Source organism: Diceros bicornis, chromosome 13 (assembly GCF_020826845.1).
Source record: "Diceros bicornis minor isolate mBicDic1 chromosome 13, mDicBic1.mat.cur, whole genome shotgun sequence".
Classification (NCBI taxonomy): Eukaryota; Metazoa; Chordata; class Mammalia; order Perissodactyla; family Rhinocerotidae; genus Diceros; species Diceros bicornis.
In genome coordinates this window covers 46,946,540-46,965,741 of record NC_080752.1, presented here as the reverse complement: position 1 = coordinate 46,965,741, position 19,202 = coordinate 46,946,540, and the positions used below count along the sequence as shown (strand labels likewise).

The 19,202-nt window shown below is 40.0% G+C and overlaps 1 protein-coding gene across 2 annotated transcripts in view; it reads right to left on the bottom strand.

Moving 5' to 3' along the window:
- Positions 1–19,202, bottom strand: part of KPNA6 (karyopherin subunit alpha 6) — a 51,374-nt gene that overhangs the window by 8,903 nt on the left and 23,269 nt on the right. For both annotated transcript variants that reach the window (XM_058553532.1, XM_058553533.1), the window contains exons 2-10: positions 7,867–8,000; positions 6,976–7,068; positions 6,465–6,564; positions 4,980–5,074; positions 4,136–4,267; positions 2,712–2,800; positions 1,701–1,800; positions 1,226–1,389; positions 958–1,036 (exon numbers count right to left, since the gene is read on the bottom strand). In XM_058553532.1, the coding sequence (XP_058409515.1) occupies positions 958–1,036; positions 1,226–1,389; positions 1,701–1,800; positions 2,712–2,800; positions 4,136–4,267; positions 4,980–5,074; positions 6,465–6,564; positions 6,976–7,068; positions 7,867–8,000 (986 nt within the window). The remainder of the gene's footprint in view (positions 1–957; positions 1,037–1,225; positions 1,390–1,700; positions 1,801–2,711; positions 2,801–4,135; positions 4,268–4,979; positions 5,075–6,464; positions 6,565–6,975; positions 7,069–7,866; positions 8,001–19,202) is intronic.

Below are 19,202 nucleotides of genomic sequence, written 5' to 3'. Positions count from 1 at the left end.
TGGACAAACAAAATATGGTATATGCATGCAATGGACTATTATTCAGCCATAAAAAGGAATGAAAGTCTGACATATGCTACAATATGGATAACCTCGAGGATATCATGCTAAGTAAAATAAGTTGACACAAAAGGACAAATACATATGGTTCCACTGATATGAAGTACCTAGAGTAGTCCAACTCATAAGAGACAGAAAGTTGTATGGTTGTTACCAGGCACTGAAGGGAGGGAGTTATTATTTAATGGGTACAAAGTAGTTTGGGATGATGAAAAAGTTGTGGAGATAGATGCTTGTGATGGCTGAGTAACAATGTGAATGTACTTAATGCCACTGAACTATACATTTAAAAATGGTTAAAACAGTACATTTTATGTTATGAATATTTGCACACATATGCACACACACACTAGAATGACCTAGAAAATTAGTGTGTGTGTTTGAGTAAGACTGCTCACTTGTAAGAAATTTGTCAAGAATCCCACATAATTATGCCAACTACTCAAGATCCAAATAATACCTAGATCTCTAGCCTTTGAACAAAGGAATCCTGTTTACTGTGCCCTCACTGGAGGTGCTACTAACACGAGATTAACATTAGATAGTGTCCTTAGGATCCTAAAAGTCTAGGAAGTAGGGGTAAAGGTTCCATAGCTTTTAGTATCTCAAAGGGATCATGACTCAAAAACTATTAACAATTACCTTACAATGTCCCATGTAGTAAGTCAAGTTATTTCATTTAGTTTTCCTTCAAAAGCACCCAATGGATGATGATTTGCTTCCACTTTATAGAAGAAATGAAGGCAACGAAGTTGCCCATGTTCACAGAGAAAGTAGCTGAGTTGGAATTCTTCACTCAAGTCCATGCTTTCTCTTTTAGACCACGCTGCCTCCCGTCAGGACCAAAGCCCTTAACAGGGAAGAGTTTTGTCCATAGACAGCTCTCCTCTTCCTTACCTGGGTCTGGATGTCATCCCCAGTGACAATGTTACCCACAGCTCTCAGGGCAGGAGAAGCCACTTTATAATCGTTGTGCCTACAGAGGAGGGAGATCTGATCAGTAGAGAGCCAGCACACGGTATTCAGCCCTGCTGACCACCAAGGCTGGCAGCATTCTCATGGCTCCAGACCTTGGGATAGGGCAACAGACTGCTGAATGTAGTTCTTTAGTCTGAGCTTATAGAAGCTTAGGGAATCTGTTCCCTTTCTAACTGAGACCACTCACATTAGAAGTTCTACCAATCTCCGGCAGACTCCAGAGTCTATAACTGCCTGGATCTTCTCGTTGGGGCCATCAGACAGATAAGAAAGGGCCCAGCAGGCATCTGCCAGCAAGTCTGAGTCGCTGCTGAAGAGTAGGCGAGACAGCACAGGCAAACAAGGACAGACCTGTTGGAAGCAGAGTGAGAGGGACTCATAGGGGGGCAGGGCTACATCAGCTTTACCACTAACCCTCACATTGCTGTCCCCTCCTCTACAAGTAATTCTAAGCCCTGGAGATCTCTACATTATACCATCAGGCCTACTTTTCACTTTACCATTCAGGCACATGAGATCACCTACTTCGTTGATAATCACCTCTTTCAGTTTGCCATGGATTGAGATTCTAAGGGGTTCCCCAAAGAATTGAAAACTTCATATCAAAATTTCCGCATATGAAGAAACCTGCTATCACTCAGGAACTAGTAAAAAGCTCTCACCTTTGCAAACTCTGGGGGTGGGTTCTTCCCTCGGCAGAGGTTTGACAGGGCCCAGACTGCATTCCGTGTCATTGTCAGTCGTGTGGACTTGGTAAGGAGTCTAAACGAAACAACAAAGCCAGATCCTGAGCAATGATGCACTTGGCATAGGACTGTTGCCAATGAACCCCAGGAGCAAATCCAATCAGACCTGTAAGACTAGCAGCCTCTCTGTTTCTTCCTATTCATAGATCTAAGTTAACTGAGCCTGTTTGGGCCAGGAGGCCAACCCACATCTTCAGCGAATTAGGATCTGCTGTGGCTAGTTAAAACCATAGCTAATTAGGACAGAGGATTGGATCTTGAGTAAGCTTGCAAAGCTTTTAAGATAGGACATACTGTGCCCCTAACTGTTGCCCTAAGTTCTAAATAAGGAGTATTGTTGCTGTTCTCCTTGGAAACAAAAGCTGAAGGTCTAGTGTGAGGGCTTTAGCCATGCAGTACGGAATGGTTTTCTGTGAAGGGCTCAAGAAAAAGTTATAGCAGTAGCCTATGAGATTGTGGTCTCTGAAGAACAGTTCACCCATCTATTTTGGTTTAGATGTAGCTCTACTTTAGGGGTATGGGAGGGAGGGATGGGAGAAGGATCCAGATAACCCTTCATGGGGTCTTTGACCTGTGGTTTACAACAGAGCTCTCCAATGTACCTACGCATAAACCCATAGCAAATAAATGTATTCCGTAGAGAAGGCTGGATTTTTACAGATGGGCTAGTCCTGGCCTCTCTCCTCTGGCTCAACAATCAGGCAGGTATGACCAACATGAGATTCTATAGTGCCATGAAGTGAGGAAGCACAAGGTCCTCTTTGGCAAAATCTTCCTACTCTCAAAAGATAGCTTTTACTTTGGCAATCAGAATGCACTTTCAGCGTTTTTGTATTTACTTATCATCTTAAGGTAAGCTGCTCCCAAAAGACCTGCCACATGGCTGCCCTATAGGTGCCCCAGGTGCAGACGATCATAGTTACTCACGTTAACAAAGGATTAAGGATGGAACAGTTCAAGACGTAATCTCGGCAAACGGAGCTGTCTCCAGCTATGTTTCCCAGTGCCCAGACTGCCTGTAAAAGGGATGATGGAACCATCACCCACAAAGCCTAGTGGCTTCTGTAAGTACTTTACACTCACAGCTACAGAGTGAATACCCACCAGTAACCAGGACGAAAACTATATCAAGGCCTGAGATACACAAAGCAAGCTCAGGTACCTACCCTGTTGACATCCTTATCGAGCACTTGCTCTGTGAGGACCTCTCCTCTGAGAGTTCCTGATTCAGTGGGGAAGACAGGCTGATATCTGTACTGCAGCCAGAGAAGCCAAACCAAGACCTCCCTATCCCCACCTCCTAGAAAAGGAGGAAGTGATTGGAAAGTTGCATTCTTGTAGGCTCACAGGACTGACCTTATATGTAGTAATGGAGGAAAAAATTCCAGTACCACTCTCCATTTCTATCCAACCAGCAAAAGTTCAGTGGAAAAAAATGGAAGTTGTGTCTTTATCTCTATGATCTGTAGAAATGGATACTGTGGTCTTTTTTCCAATACCACCTTTGATGCCAAATGTGTGGAGTTTTTCCCACACCAAAAACCAATTCTCTGACACCAACTGTATGTCCAATGATTCAATTCAATTCTGATACTAACTCCTGGAGTTAGCGCTGACCCCCCAGTTAAGCCCCAGGTTAAGGGCTCAGTTCCACAAGGCTGCCCCCACTTTAGACACCAGTTGCAAATCCCAGGTACCACCTGTAGTTCTGACTGACTGGCTATAAATTCAAGACTTCCCACAATCCCCTCCTCAGGTTCAGTAACCATTAGAATGATTCATGGAACTCAGGAAAACACTTTACTTACATTTTTCAGTTTATTATAATGGATACAACTCAAAGAGCTAAGCGGAAGAGTATACATAGGGCAAGGTATGGGGTGAGGAGTAGAAGCGACACAGAGCTTTCATGCTCTCTCCAGGCACACCACCTTCCCAGCACATCGATGTGTTCATCAACCTGGAAGCTCTCTGAATCTCACTGTTCAAAAGTTTTTATAACCCTATCTCCAGCCCTCCTAACCTCCCTGGGAAGGTTGGGGTGGAGGGGTGAGGAAAGGTTGGAAGGTTGGAGGGTTAGGGCTGAGAGTTCCCACTCTCTAACGATCAGCCCTCCCACCCCTCAGCCCCATCCTAAGGCTATCTAGGGGCCCCAGCCTGAGTCATCACATTAGTATAGACTCAGGTGTGTTCCAAAGGGGCTCATTATATAAATAACAAAATACACTCCTATCACTCAGAAAATTCTCAGGTTTTTAGGAGCTCTTTGCCAGGAACTAGGAACAAAGACCAAATATATTTTTCATTATACCACAGGTACCATCAAGAATCAAGTCAAATTCAAGCATTACCTGTTCCTGTACATCCTCAAAGTCCGAGTTAAGCAGCTCTATAAAAATGGGGACAGCCCCTGCTTCAATGACAATTTTGGTCTGCTGAGAAGTTCCAGAGGCAATGTTCGTTAGAGCCCAGGCAGCTTCAAACTGAAAGTGAGATTAAGTCATGATTGAGAGGTCATTCCAGACAGAGCAACCATGTCTACCAGCTGGCCTGGTAGTAAGCAAGAGGCAGCAAGAGGAGTAAGCCTCTTGCTCCTGACTAAAAAAAATCAAAACACATGCCTTTTCATCTCGCCCCTTTAAATGGCAGGAAGAGGTATCAGTAGTGATGTAACACAATGGAAAGATGGAATTGGGCTTCAATGGTCCCAGGTCTAGTCTGCACTACCATAGCACCCATGAGTTCTTGAGCAAGTCAGTTTTTTATTTCCTGAGCTTCACTTTCTTCATTTCTGAAACCAGGTGTAGAGTAAGATGAGTTTCTTAAACTCCCTTTCAGCTGAGTTTCTAGTAAGTTCCAATGAATTGACTCATCACCCATTTCTGAGAAGAGAGACCCAGAAAGGCTAAATGATTTGCCTCAGGTCACGCAGGTAACAAGAAGTGGGATAGAAATTCCGATTTATAACTGAAGGTTCAGTCATCATATTCTGTTATCCTTCCTTTGAGACTGTTTTAGGTAAGAGATTCTGGCCCTCTTATTTGAGGCCAAGACCTCTGAAGGAACTGATAGCTTCTCTTAAATGTTTCCTCATACTGCTTGTCTAGTTCCTGAGAGTTGTGTCTGTAGAAACATCTCACTGCAATTTCTTGGATGAAGGGCTTTCATATGGTACCCCTGCACCCCAGGCCTCACCTGTAATGTACAATTCTCATTCCTCTTCAGAAACTCCACAAACCGATCCACCACTCCTGGAGTGTTGATAACTTCATCTATTGGAGGACTAGGCTCTGGAGGAAGGAAAAAGGAAGGAGAGAAGTCAGGAGAGGCTTTGGCTGATACATTCACTGGGGTTAGCCCACCATCCTTCCTAGAAACTCCTGACCATCCTTATTAACATTCCCAAACTCCCTTTTGGTGAGATAATTTCAACAACAGCTGGTCATCTTTTTTTTTTTTTTGGTGAGGAAGATTGTCCCTGAGCTAACATCCGTGCCAATCTTCCTCTATTTTATGTGTAACTCCGCCACAGCATGGCTTGGTGAGTGGTGTATGCTTCTGTGCCCAGGATCCAAACTCTTGAACCCTGGGCCGCTGAAGTGGAGTGCACTACACCACTGGGCCGGCCCCAAGCTGGTCACCTTTGAACTGTATAATACAGTTGGGATGCTATGGAGGAAAAGCCAATCCTAATATATATACATATATATTTTTTGTGAGGAAGATCAGCCCTGAGCTAACATCCATGCTAATCCTCCTCTTTTTGCTGAGGAAAACCGGCTCTGAGCTAACATCTATTGCCAATCCTCCTCCTTTTTTTTTTCCCCAAAGCCCCAGTAGATAATTGTATGTCATAGTTGCACATCCTTCTAGTTGCTGTATGTGAGACGCGGCCTCAGCATGGCCGGACATGCGGCGCGTCCGTGCGCGCCCAGGATCTGAACCCAGACCGCCAGCAGCGGAGCACGCGCAGTTAACCGCTAAGCCATGGGGCCGGTCCAAGCCAATCCTAATTTAAGTATGCTCACCTTTGGCTTACTGAACCGAAGCAAGCAACCTTACTTACCTAAGCAAGTAAGAAAGGGAGAGACGAAAGCCCAAGGGATGAGCAGCCCTAGTTTAAACATTTCCCTTCTAAGACCAGCAATCTGTTCTTGGGGGGACTGCTTAATACTGAGGCAAGAAGTATTTTTCCTATCATATATCAAATTTATATTGAGCACAAACTGTGTGCCAGACATAGTTCTAGTACTGAGGATACAGTAATGAACAAAACCCAAAGTCTCTGTCCTCAGAGACAGCGAGGAGAGACATTCTATTGTGTTAGAAGGTAATAAGTGTAGAGGGTTAAATAAAGAATAGGGCAGGGCAAGGAGATTAAAAATGTTGAGGGTGGGGTGTAGTCTGCAACTTTAGATAGGGTGTCAGGGTAGGCTTCATTGAGAAGGTAGGAACTGATCACAGAAGTGAGAGAGCTGTCACACAGATATCTGCAAGTAGAGGATATCAGGCAGAGGGAATAGCCACGTAAAGGTAACAATGTGTCTGGCTTGTCAAAGGAACACCAAAGCCAGTAGGGCTAGAGTAGAATGAGGGAAGGGAAGTAGTTGATGAGGTCAGTGAGAAGAAACAAGAGTCTAAATCATGTAGGGCCTCTCTAGGGAGAACCAGGTTTTGTACCTTTGGAGAGCAGTTTCCGGAATTTCTGTGTAGTTGCTAACTGCAGGTCAGAATCATCAGAGAAGAGCATCTCCACCATCTCTCTTGTGATCACACTCTCCTAGAACATAAAACAAGTTCAAGACTGTGCAAACCCAAACTAGAGCCAGATATGAGCACACAATCCTGCTTGGCATCCTATTTTCTAAAGACCTGAGGGCAAGAGAATAGCATAATAGCAGGCTCAGGAGAAGCTGTTTGTTTACTCCATGGCTGCTTCAAGTTGGGACATTTGAAAGTGATTCCTAACCTCTGAGGCAACTGATGGCTTCCCTTAAATGCTTCCTCAAGTGTCTCCAAGAGAGAAGAATCCTTACTGACTCCTTAGGCTGACCAGCTACAAAAGGGCCCATGGAAGAAAGAGCTTAACATGGTTGTCGGCAAAGCTACTAGATGACGTGAACTGCCTGATTTCTGTTCTGTAGAAGCAGGTACTTCCCAGGCCTACCTAAAGCACATGTAAGGACCTTACCCCACTGGTAGAGCTCACATAGGAGTCCATGAGGAGACTATCGAACATGGCGGCTTCTTCATTAATCAGCTCCACATTTCTTCGTTTAAAAAGCTGAAAGTAAAGAGAAGAGATGGTGATAAGACTACTCACTGAAACAAAGAATGACCCAATGTTAAATTATGGCATAACTGTCAAGGAAATGCCAGCATAGTTGAGAAAATGCCAAGCTTAATATGCTGACATGGAAAGATATTCAAAGACTTTATATGTTATATCTAATTGTTTGCATTTTTTAAGAGAACATTTTTATAAGCAAAAAAATCTTTAAAGATTTCTTTGCCCTTTGTATAAAAGGTGATGGGTATAAAAGGCTTTGAAGGAAAGAATAACAGTAAAGCAAGAGGGTGGACAAAAGCAGGTTAGGTGACTGCATCTAGACCTGGGCAAAGCGCTAATTTGGTGGTGGCGTGTGGTGGAGCACAGATGATGAGGCATTAATATAGTCTCAGTCCTAGGGAGACTTACAAAGAATGGACTCAAGAAATAGAAGTAAGGCAGCCCAGAATGGCTGATGAACCTTTTAAAGTGCCAGGCTTGGGCTGGGGCTTGAAGGCCAGGTCAACAATGACTACAGGGTGAAGAAGAGAGAAGGGGTTAGAACCAGAATGTTATATTGAAGACATAAATGATGTCTAAGTTGTTATAAATTATGGAAAAGGAATAAGGGATTGGTTCTCTCTTTCTCAAAGCTTCCGATATTTCTTTATAACAAAGGAGACTGGATGAACGGCCCATAGAGCTAAGCTACTCTCCTCCTAAGGGGAAAGTGCGAGTGCAAGCTGGAGGCCAATCATGGCGGCTGGATCACTTCCCTGAATAGTATGTTTGAGAATACTCCAGTTAACCCACTTGTTGCTCCCGCTTCTGCTTCCGGAGCTGAATGCCCTCTTCCTCTCTTCTTCGTCTCATTTCCTCAGGGTTTAGGGCATTGTTCTTATAACTCTTCATCCGATAATTATCTTTCCCTGGGCTCGCCATGGTCTCTAGAAAAAGGCAAGATACAATCACATTGGCAAAGGCTCTTAAGAAGGCAGCTTTTCCTTTTCACTGGTCTTATGTCCCAACCCATCCTCCCCTACTCAGGGGGACCACAGCTTCTCAAGGAGGCCTAATAATCTCAATAACTGCACCTGACATCTCTAGTACCACCCCCACACCAACAAACGAAGTCTCCTTTAATTATAATAAGCTTGTCAAATAAATGCTATTATAGCAATTGATGTAAGCATAGTAGTTAAAAGGTGTAGGCCCTGGAGCCAGACTGCATGGGTTCAAATTCTGGCTCTTCTACTTGTTAGCTGTCCAACCTTCAACAAGTTACTTTAACCTCTATGCCTTAGGATCTCATCCTTAAAACAGAGAGAGACATAATAGTTCCTACTTCACAGTTGTTAGAAGGATTAAATAGATTAATACATGTGAAGTACTACTTAGAACAATGCTAGGCACGTGGTAAATTCTCACAAGCTATGATCACCTCCAAGACAAGAGAGGAAACAGTTATATGACTTGCCCAATAAACTCAAATATATTTATTTTTGAAATATAGTTCAGTGGTATATGATGTATCTTTTTTTAATGACTCATTATGTCCATCTATTTTTTAAATTAAAAAAATTTTAATTTATTAAATTATTATTTGATACATACAAAAAGATGAAACATAATGTTACGTTACCAAGCAAAATAATACAATAAGCATCTGTAAACCCACCACCAAATCTAAGAACTAGAACGTTATCAATATGCCCGCATCTAGTTGTGGGCTCTTCTCCTATCCCAGGCTTCCCCATCCCTACTCTAACTCCAGCCAAAAGAAAACTGCTATCCTGAACTGCCAATATCTGTTTTTATTAATTACATATATGTATATCCCTAAATATTGTATCATACTGTGTTTAGTCTTCTGAGAATTGTCCCCCCTCCACTGGGTTTCTAAGATTCACCCATGTTTTTGCATGGAGCTGTATATCATTCATTCTTCCTATATGGTTTCACCGAATAAATACATCATAATTTATCCATTTTTCTGTTGGTCTCCCTCACTCCTCCCCAGTTTTTTCCTATTACAAATCTATTGGAACATTATTGAGAACTAAGTGGTGGATACAAATTTTCTGAAATTCTAATTTTTGCTTGAAAGCTAAAATTTTATCATTGACAACAAATACTGACTCACTTCACACATTTTGAGAAAATGTCAGCCCAATACCTAAGCCTGAATAACCAGTTTGTCTGTAAGTCATTCTTTCAAATAAAAACAGTGTCAATTAAAAAAGTATCCAGTTCCCCGTGGCTTAGCGGTTAAGTGCACGCGCTCCGCTGCTGGCGGCCCGGGTTCGGATCCCGGGCGCGCACCAACGCACCACTTCTCTGGCCATGCTGAGGCCGAGTCCCACATACAGCAACTAGAAGGATGTGCATCTATGACATACAACTATCTACTGGGGCTTTGGGGGGAAAAATAAAATAAATAAAATTAAAAAAAAAAAGAGTTAAACTCAAAAAAATAAAATAAAATAAAAAATAAAAAAGTATCTAGTTTAGCTTAAGCCCACAGGTGATTTCCTCCAGACACTTTTTCAAAGTTTGGATTTGTACAATTTCATGAAGGACATTCTTAAGTGAAACTAGCATTTTTTTTTTTTCCAACAGTGAGTGAGTGGTGGTGAAGAATACATGGACTATTAGTACAGCTTTGTGCCACTGCCTTGATTTGTGCTAAGGCACCAGTGCTTTTATCCATTTACCATTGCTTTTGCAACATCGGTGCAAATGTCAACATAGTGAAAATGGTGAATAACATGTTAAAAAAATTTTTTTTCCAGGGCCAGCCCTGGTGGCCTAGTGGTTAAGTTTGGCGTGTTCTGCTTTGGTGTGTTCTGCTTCGGTGGCCTGGGTTCAGTTTCCGGGCACAGATTGACACCACTTGTCAGTGGCCATGCTGTGGCAGTTCACATACAAAACAGAGGAAGACTGGCAAGACATGTAGCTCAGGGTGAATCTTTCGCAGTGAAAAAAAAAAATTATTTTCCAGCTTCACTGAGATATAATTGACATATAACATTGTGTAAGTTAAAAGTCACAAAATGGTGACTTTAATATACATAAATATTGCAAGATGATTACCACAAATAAGGTTAGGTAACACATCCATCATCTCACAGTTACCTCTTTTTTTTTGGGGGGGTGAAAACGTTTAAGACCTACTGTCTTAGCAATTTTAAAGTATGTAATATAGTACTGTTAACTATAGTCACAATGCTGTACATGAGATCCCCCAGAACTTACTCACCTTAAACTGGAAGTTTGTACCCTTTGACCACCTTCATCCATTTCCCCTACCCTGCCCGCCCCTGGCAACCACCAATCTACACTCTGTTGCTATGAGTTCAGTTTTTTTAGATTCCACATATAAGTGTATTTGTATTTGTCTATCTCTGTCTGACTTATTTCACTTAGCATAATGCCCTCAAGGTTCATCCATGTTATCACCAATGGCAGGATTTTCTTTTTTTTTCCTATGGCCTAATAACAGTCCATTGTTTATATATACACCACAATTTCTTTATCTATTCATCCACTGATGGACACTTAGTTTGTTTCCAAGTCTTGGCTATTGTAAATAATGCTGCAATGAACATGCGGGTACAGATATCTTTTCGACATAGTGATTTTATTTCACACAAGTGGGATTGCTGGATCGTATAGTAGTTCTATTTTTAATTTTTTGAGGTACCTCTATGCTGTTTTCTGTAGTAGCTGCATCAATTTACATTCTTACCGACAGTGTACAAGACTTCCCTTTTCTCCAAATCCTTGCCAGCACCTGTTATCTCTTGTCTTTTTGATAACAGCCATTCTAACAGGTGTGAGGTGATATCTCATTGTGGTTTTGATTTGCATTTCCCTCATGATTAGTGATGCTGAACACCTTCTGGTGTACCTGTTGGCCATTTGTATGTCTGCTTTGGAAAAATGTCTATTTAGGTCCTTTGCCCATTTTTAATTGGATTAGTATTATTATTTTTTGCTATTGAATTGTATGAGTTCCTTATATATTTTGGATACTAACCCCTTATTAGATATATGGTTCAAATATTTTCTCTCATTCCATAGGTTGTCTTTTCATTTTGTTGACCGTTTCTTTTGCCGTGCAGAAGCTTTTAGTTCAAGTTTTCTAATTTGATGTAATTCCACTTATTTTTGCTTTTGTTGTCACATCCAAAAAATCAGTGCCACGACCAAGGTCTTTTTTCCTATGTTTTCTTCTAGGAGTTTTATGGTTTCAGATTTTACAATCAAGTCTTTAATCTATTTTGATTCGGCAAATAACATCTTAATCTTCACTTCCCAGACCCTCTGAAATAGTCTACAGATCATATTTTGAGAACTGCTGCTCTAAGGAATGAACTGCTGGGCTGTAGGCAGGTAAATGTTGAACTTGACCAGGTAGTACCACGTTGCTTTACTATGTGATGCCAATTTACTCTAGCTTAGCAATACATAAGGGGTTCCCATTGATATATATCCTATCACCAGAATTGTCACCTTTGCCACTCTACTGGGTAAAAGGTATTTCATTGAGATAATGATTTGCACATCCCAGATTACTAATAAGGTTAGATTTCATGCTTATTAGCCACATGTTTCCTCTTCTGTGAAAAATGCCTGTTTATGTATTTTGAATATTTTCCTATTGAATTATTTGTCCTTTCCTTACTGTTTGGTAGTTCTTTAGATATTCTAGTTATTAATCATTTGTTGGTGATTTGTGTTACAAATATCTCCTAACAGTTTGTAGTTTTTCATTTTTTTCAATTTCACTTTATTAAGTTCTTTAACAAGAAGTTCTTAATTATAATGTAGTTAATTTTTTCTTTTGTACTTAGCTTTTCCTGTGTGCGTCGTTTAATAAATCCTTTCATGCTCCCAAGGTCAGAAAGATACCCTCTCATGTCTTCTAGAAGTTTTAAAGCTTGCCTTTCACATGCAGATGTTTCACCTACCTGAAATTTAATTGCATGCATATATGAGACAGGGATTCATTTTTTTCCATGTGAACAATCAACTGTCCTACCATGGTTTACTGACTCATCTTTCCTTTCTCACTATGCCACTCTAGTCATCAAGCAAATCTCCCTCTATGACCAAGTCTAGTTTTATGTAGACTCTCTTCCATTGGTAATTTCTTTCCTGCTCCAATATCACATTGTTTTGATTAAAAAATCCCGTTGGGATTTTAATTGGAATTAAATTATTAAAAATAATATTAAATTATTAAAGTTAGCCAATACTGAACTGCCATATCCATGAAATATGATCATGTGTCTCTCTCATTTTTTTTCATTTTCTTTAATGCTTTTCAATAAAGATTTAGTATTTTCTCCATAAAGATCTACAACTTTTAGGTTTATTCCAGGTAATTTTGGGGGGGGCTGAGGGGAGGAGGTAGGAGGTTACTCTTATGTTCAGACACCTTGATAAATTCTTATTGAGTCCAAAAAACCTGATTTTCTTTGTAGATAAATTACATCACCTGCAAATAATAGATTTTTCTTTCTTATTCTCATACTTAAAAAAAGAAATCCCTACTGAGTACTAGGAAGTAAATATTTATTTAATTTTATCTTTTTGCACTGGCTAGGATTTCTAGTACAATGCTAAAAATAAGTAGTGATAGGGAGTATCCTTGCTATGTTCCTAATTTTAAGGAAAGTTTCTAACTTATCATTATGAATGGTGTTGACTGTTTTTGGCATACATCTTTGATCAGGCTAAAAAAGACTCCTCTATTCCTGGTTTTCTATGAGTTTGTAGACATGAATAACTGTTGAATATTATCCAATCCTTTTTCTGCATCTACTGAAATGATATATGGTTTTTCTCCTTAAAATGCATAAGGAATGAATTAGATCTATAGATTTTCTAACAGAAAGTCACCCGTAAATTCCTGGGATAAGCCCAACTTGGTCAAGATGAATTATCTTTTTTATACACTGCTGGGTATGTTTTAATATTATTTAGAATTTTTATATCCTTGTTCATAATTGATATAGGAAAAGTACAGAACTTTCTCACATTATCCTTCTTTGGTGGTGTTATCAAAAGAATGTTCCTTCTCTTCCTGTCTTCTGGGAGTACATAGAAGAATAAAATAACTTATTGAAAATTTGGTAGAACTCATCTATAAAACCATTTAGGCTTGGCCTTTTCTTTGTGGGAATATTCTTTACTGATGATTCAATATATTTATAAGGTTCAATATATTTATAAGGTCATAAGGCTCGTCAGACATCCTATTTGAGTCCGGTTTAGTAAGTTATGTTATTCTAGGAATTTGTCTTTTCAAATGTGTTAGCATAAAGTTGTTCATGTTCTCTTAATCTCTTTAGTTACCTGTAGTTATGTTTTTTTCATTCCTAATAATATTTGTGTCCTCTTTTGTTCTTGAGAAATCTCACCAGAGACTTGAATATTTTTAGTATTTTGAAAGATCCAAGTTTTGCCTTTGTTAATTCTTTCTATTGTATGACTTTTCTCTCCTTTTCTTTCTAACCTGTGTACCTAAATCATTAATGTTCAGACTTTGTACTTTTATATTATCTTCCTAAGGCTTGTAAATTTCCTCCAAATTAATATTTTCATTGTAATTCAGCTCTGAATATCTAATTCCTATCAGTTTTATTTGAATCATGGGTATTTTTTTTAAATTAGTACTGTTTGGGGACTTACCTTTTTGGTTATTTCTAACATAATTACACTGCAGTCAGTCTGGATGATTCTTTTAAATTTACTGAGATTTGCTTTTTTTGCTTAATATGTATTCAATTTATATATGTCCCATGTGCGCTTGAGAAGAAGGTGTATTCTTTTTTTGTGTGTGTGTGAGGAAGATTGGCCCTGAGCTAACATCTGCCAATCCTCCTCTTTTTTTTTTTGCTGAGGAAGACTAGCCCTGGGCTAACATCCATGCCCATCTTCCTCTACTTTATATGGGATGCCACCACAGCTTGGCTTGACAAGTGGTGCGTCAGTGCACGCCCAGGATCCGAACCGGCAAACCCCGGGCCGCCGCAGCAGAGCACGCGCACTTAACCACTTGCGCCACCAGGCTGGCCCCAGAAGGTGTATTCTTTAATTATAGTGCATGGCATTCTATATACCATATGTCCATTAAATCAAGTTCTTCATGTTGTTTAACTCTTCTATTGCTTTACTAATTTTTTTCTTGACTTAATCAATACTGAATGTATCCATTTGCCATGTAATTTCATTTTGCTTTATATATTTTAAGACTATTTTATTAGGGGTATACAGATTTAGAATGGTCGTATCTTCCTGGTGTATTTAAGAATTTTTTATTATAAACAGCCTAATTATTCTTTATCAAAGCTTTTTATCTTATTTCGTTAGACATTAACTTCCAGCCAAGGTGGAATAACAGTGATCGGGTTTACCCTTCTGTTGTAAACTGTTTCAGATAGCCGACAACAGGCAGTGAAAAAGAAGGAAACAAATGAAGCAAGCCTGACTTATCTCCTTGGCTTTCTGCCTCGAGGCACATTCTAGACCACTGAGCAGGGAGGGGGTGACCCAACAGCATAGAAATCTCACTAGTTGAGGAAAGAGACTGCAGAGTTCAAGGAGATTGAGATAGCCGGAAACTGTGAGGCAGTTTCAGAGAAGAGTGAGATACACAGAAAAAAAACTCAGGAAATCTGCTTGGGGTTCCCTTAAGTCTTGGCTGATACACAAGTATAGGATAAAGCTTCATAAGCCAGGCAAAGAGCAACTGGGAAGCTGTAACCTCAGTGGTTCCCAGAGTTCACACAGGGCTGAAAGGCATTTGATGAATCAGAATGAAGATACCTCACTGATCACTCAGGGCATTCAGTGAAGACTCTAAAAAGGCCGTGCCTTAGGGTAGTGGGATTAAATTATCCCTAGAAAAGACTATCAATAAAGCTTAAAAACACAAGACAAACTGATCAACTGAGCAGCATGTAACAACTGCCTATAAAGCTCCATTTCCACATCCTTTAAAAAAAAGACAACACAAAATACAACATCGAAAATCCAATTAAAAATTAGTACATATGCCAAGAAGCCAGAAAATGTGACCCACAGTCAGGAGAAAAATCAGTCAATATAGACAGACTTAAAAACGATGCCTCAGTGGCCTGTGGGATGATATCAAACAATCTAATACATCTATAGCTGGATTCACAGGGGAAACAAAGCAGGGAGGGGGACAGAAAAAAAATTTATGAAGAAACAAAGACTGGAAATTTTCCAAATTTGATCCCATAAACCGAAGAAACCATGACAAACTTAACTATGATAAAAACAAAGAAAATCACACTAAGGCACATCATAGTCAAATTCCTGAAAACCAGTGATAGAGAAAAATCTTAAAAGCCAGAAAGACTCATTGCATACAAAAGACCAAAGATAAGAATAACCTGACTTCTTGCCAGAAACTATACAAGTCAGAAGATGTTATTTCATTAACATTTTTAATGTACTGAAAGAAAAAAAACCTGTCAAACTAGAATTCTATACCCAATGAAAATACTTTCAAAAATGAAAGTGAAGGGCTGGCTGCATGGCACAGTGGTTAAGTGCACGTGCTCCGCTGCTGGCAGCCCAGGTTCGGATCCCAGTTGCGCACCAACACACTGCTTGTCAGGCCATGCTATGGCGGCGTCCCACGTAAAGTGGAGGAAGATCGGCACAGATGTTAGCTCAGGGCTGATCTTCCTCACAAAAAAAAAAGGAAAGTGAAATAGACTTTTTCAGACAAACAAAAGTTGAGATTCTTTCTCTCTAGCAGACCTCCACTAAAGAAATGCTCAAGTAGAAGGAAAATGATATCAGACGGTAACTCAGATCTTCACAAAAGGAAGAACACTAGAAATGGTAAATGTGTAGGTACATATAAAATAACTTTTTCCCATTTAAAAAAATTTCTTTAAAGCCAATAAGTCAATAATGGAGACAAAATGTAATTATAGAAAATAATCCAAAAGAAAATGGGTAAAGAAGGAAAAAAGAACCAAGAACACATGACAAATAGAAAATAAACTCATTTCCGGAGTTACAACATTATAATGTTCAAATGTCCAGTTTTTAATTAAAAGAAAAAAGTCATAAAGCATACAAACAGGGAAGTATGGCCCATTCAAAGAAACAAAATAAACTGACACCAACCATCCCTGAGGAAACCCAGACACTGGACGTACTAGACAAAGACTTTCAAACAGCTGTCTAAAATCCACTCAAAGAGCAAAGGAAAAACATGGACAAACAACTCAAGGAAATCAGGAAAACAAAGTATGAACAAAATGAGAATATCAACAAATGGAAAAGGAACCAAACAGAAGTTTTGGAGTTGAAAAGTACAAAAACTGAAATGAAAAATTCACTAGAGGGTCCAACAGCAGATCTGAGCAGGTAACATAGAGAAGAAGAAAACTTGAAGATAGGAAAATTATAATTATGCAGTCGGAGGAGCAGAAAGGAAAAAGCATGAAGAAAAGTGAACACAGCCTAGGGATCCATGAAACTCCAACAAGCAAATCAATATATGCATTATGGAAGTTAAAGAGACAGAAGAGAAAGAGGCAAAAGAAATTTTGAAGAAATAATGGCAGAAAATTTCCCAAATTTAATGTAAAACATGAATCTACACATAAAAGATGCTCAACGAATCCCAAAGAGGGTAAACTCTGAGCCACATCTAGACACATAATCAAACTGCTGAGAGCCAAAGGCAAAAAGAGAATCTTGAAAGCAGCAAAAGAGAAGTGACTCATCACATGCAAGCCAATTTCTTATCAGAAACCACGAAGGCCAGAAGGCATTGGGATGACTTATTTAAAGTGCTGAAAGAGGGGCTGGCCCGGTGGCTCAAGTGGTTAAGTGCACGTGCTCCGCTGCGGAGGTCTGGGGTTCACTGGTTCGGATCCCGGGTGCACACCAACGCACCACTTGGCAAGCCATGCTGTGGTGGCATCCTATGTAAAGTGGAGGAAGATGGGCATGGAGGTTAGCCCAGGGCCAGTCTCCCTCAGCAAAAAAAGAGGAGGATTGGATGATGTTAGTACAGGGCTGATCTTGCTCACAAAAAAAAAAAAAAAAAAGTGCTAAAAGAAAAAAACTGTCAAAGAATCCTTTTTTTTTTTTTTTTTGGGAGGAAGATCAACCCTGAGCTAACATCCATGCTAATCCTCCTCTTTTTGCTGAGGAAGATGAGCTCTGACCTAACATCTATTGCCAATCCTCCTCCTTTCTTCCCCCGAAAGCCCCAGTAGATAGTTGTATGTCATAGTTGCACATCCTTCTAGTTGTTATATGTGGGATGCAGCCTCAGCATGGCCAGAGAAGCGGTGTGTTGGTGCGCACCCGGGATCCGAACCCGGGCTGCCAGTAGCAGAGCGCATGCACTTAACCGCTAAGCCACGGGGCCGGCCCATCAAAGAATTCTATATTTGAAAAAACTGTCCTTCAGACACAAGGGAGAAATGAAGACATTCTCAGATAAACAAAAGCTGAGGGAGTTTGTTACCACTATACCTACTCTACAAGAAATGCTAAATGGAGTCCTTCAGGCTGAAAATGAAAGGACACTACACAGTTAACTTGAAGCCAGTAAAGATAACTACATGGGGAAATATAAAAGCCAGTATTATTGTATTTTTGGTTTGTAATTCCACTTTTTACTTCCTACATGATTTCAAAAACAAATGTATAAAAGAATTATAAATCTATGTTACTGGGCATACGATGTATAAAGATGTAATTTGTGACAGCAACAACATAAAAGGGAGGATTGAAGCTGTGGGAACAAAGTTTTCATATGCTACTGAAGTTAGGCTGGTATCAATTCAAACTAGATTGTTAAAAAATAAGGATGTTAAATGTTATCCCCATGGTAACCACAATATCTAAAACAAAAAAAACCCCACACATACACAAAATAAAAACTAAAAATATACACAAATGGAAATGCGAAGAGAATCAAAAACTTCACTACAAAAAAATCAACTAAACACAAAAGGCAGTAAAGGAAGAGAGAGACAGAAAAGGTATAAGACATACAGGAAACAAAGACCAAAATGGCAAAAGTCTTTCCTTGTCAGTAATTACATTATATGTAAATGGATTAAACTCTCCAGTCAAAAGGAAGAGATTGGCGTGATGGATTAAAAAAAAAAAACAAAACATGATCCAACTACAGTCATGCACCTCTGCATAAAGACGTTTCGGTCAATGACAGACTGCGTATACATACGACAGCAGTCTCATAAGATTAGTAGCACACAGCCTAGGTGTGTAGTAGACTATACCATCTAGGTTTATGTAAGTAATGTAGGTGAGGAAGAAACTTTCCTCTCCTCTTCTAGGTTCTTCTGGCTGGTCTAAGAATTAAATTGACATGAGAAAAATTAACAGGAGAAAAACAAACAAAAGTTTAATAACATGTTTACATGGGAGAAACCCAGGAAAACTGAGTAACTCGCCAAAATGGCTGAAGCCCTCACCTTAAATACCACCCTTGGCTAAAGACAAAAGAAGATATTGGGGGTGGGGAGAGTCAGGGACTTCAAAGAGAAAGAATGTAATTTACAGGTAGGTGAAAAGGAGCAAAGGTTCAGAAAACAAATGGCCACACAGAAACAGAAGAACACAGAAGGGAGCCCAACAAACAGGCTTTTCTGGGTTCCTTCCTGTCTACCACCTAGTTCATGTTATGCTAAGGTGATAGATAGCTCACTTCCTGAGACAGGTGTGGTTTTTTTTCTTTGTTTGTTTTTGTGAGGAAGATCAGCCCTGAGCTAACATCCATGCTAATCCTCCTCTTTTTGCTGAGGAAGACCGGCTCTGAGCTAATAACATCTATTGCCAATCCTCCTCCTTTTTTTTCCCCAAAGCCTCAGTATATCACAGTTGCACATCCTTCTAGTTGCTGTATGTGGGACACGGCCTCAGCATGGCCAGAGAAGTGGTGCGTTGGTGCGCACCTGGGATCCGAACCCAGGCTGCCAGTAGCGGAGCACGCGCACTTAACCACTAAGCCACGGGGCTGGCCTGAGACAGGTTTTTTTAATCTGAATTCTTTTAGACAGTTAAGGGAGAGGTAACAAGAAAAACTTTCTGAGTATTTTGTTTCTTAAAAATAA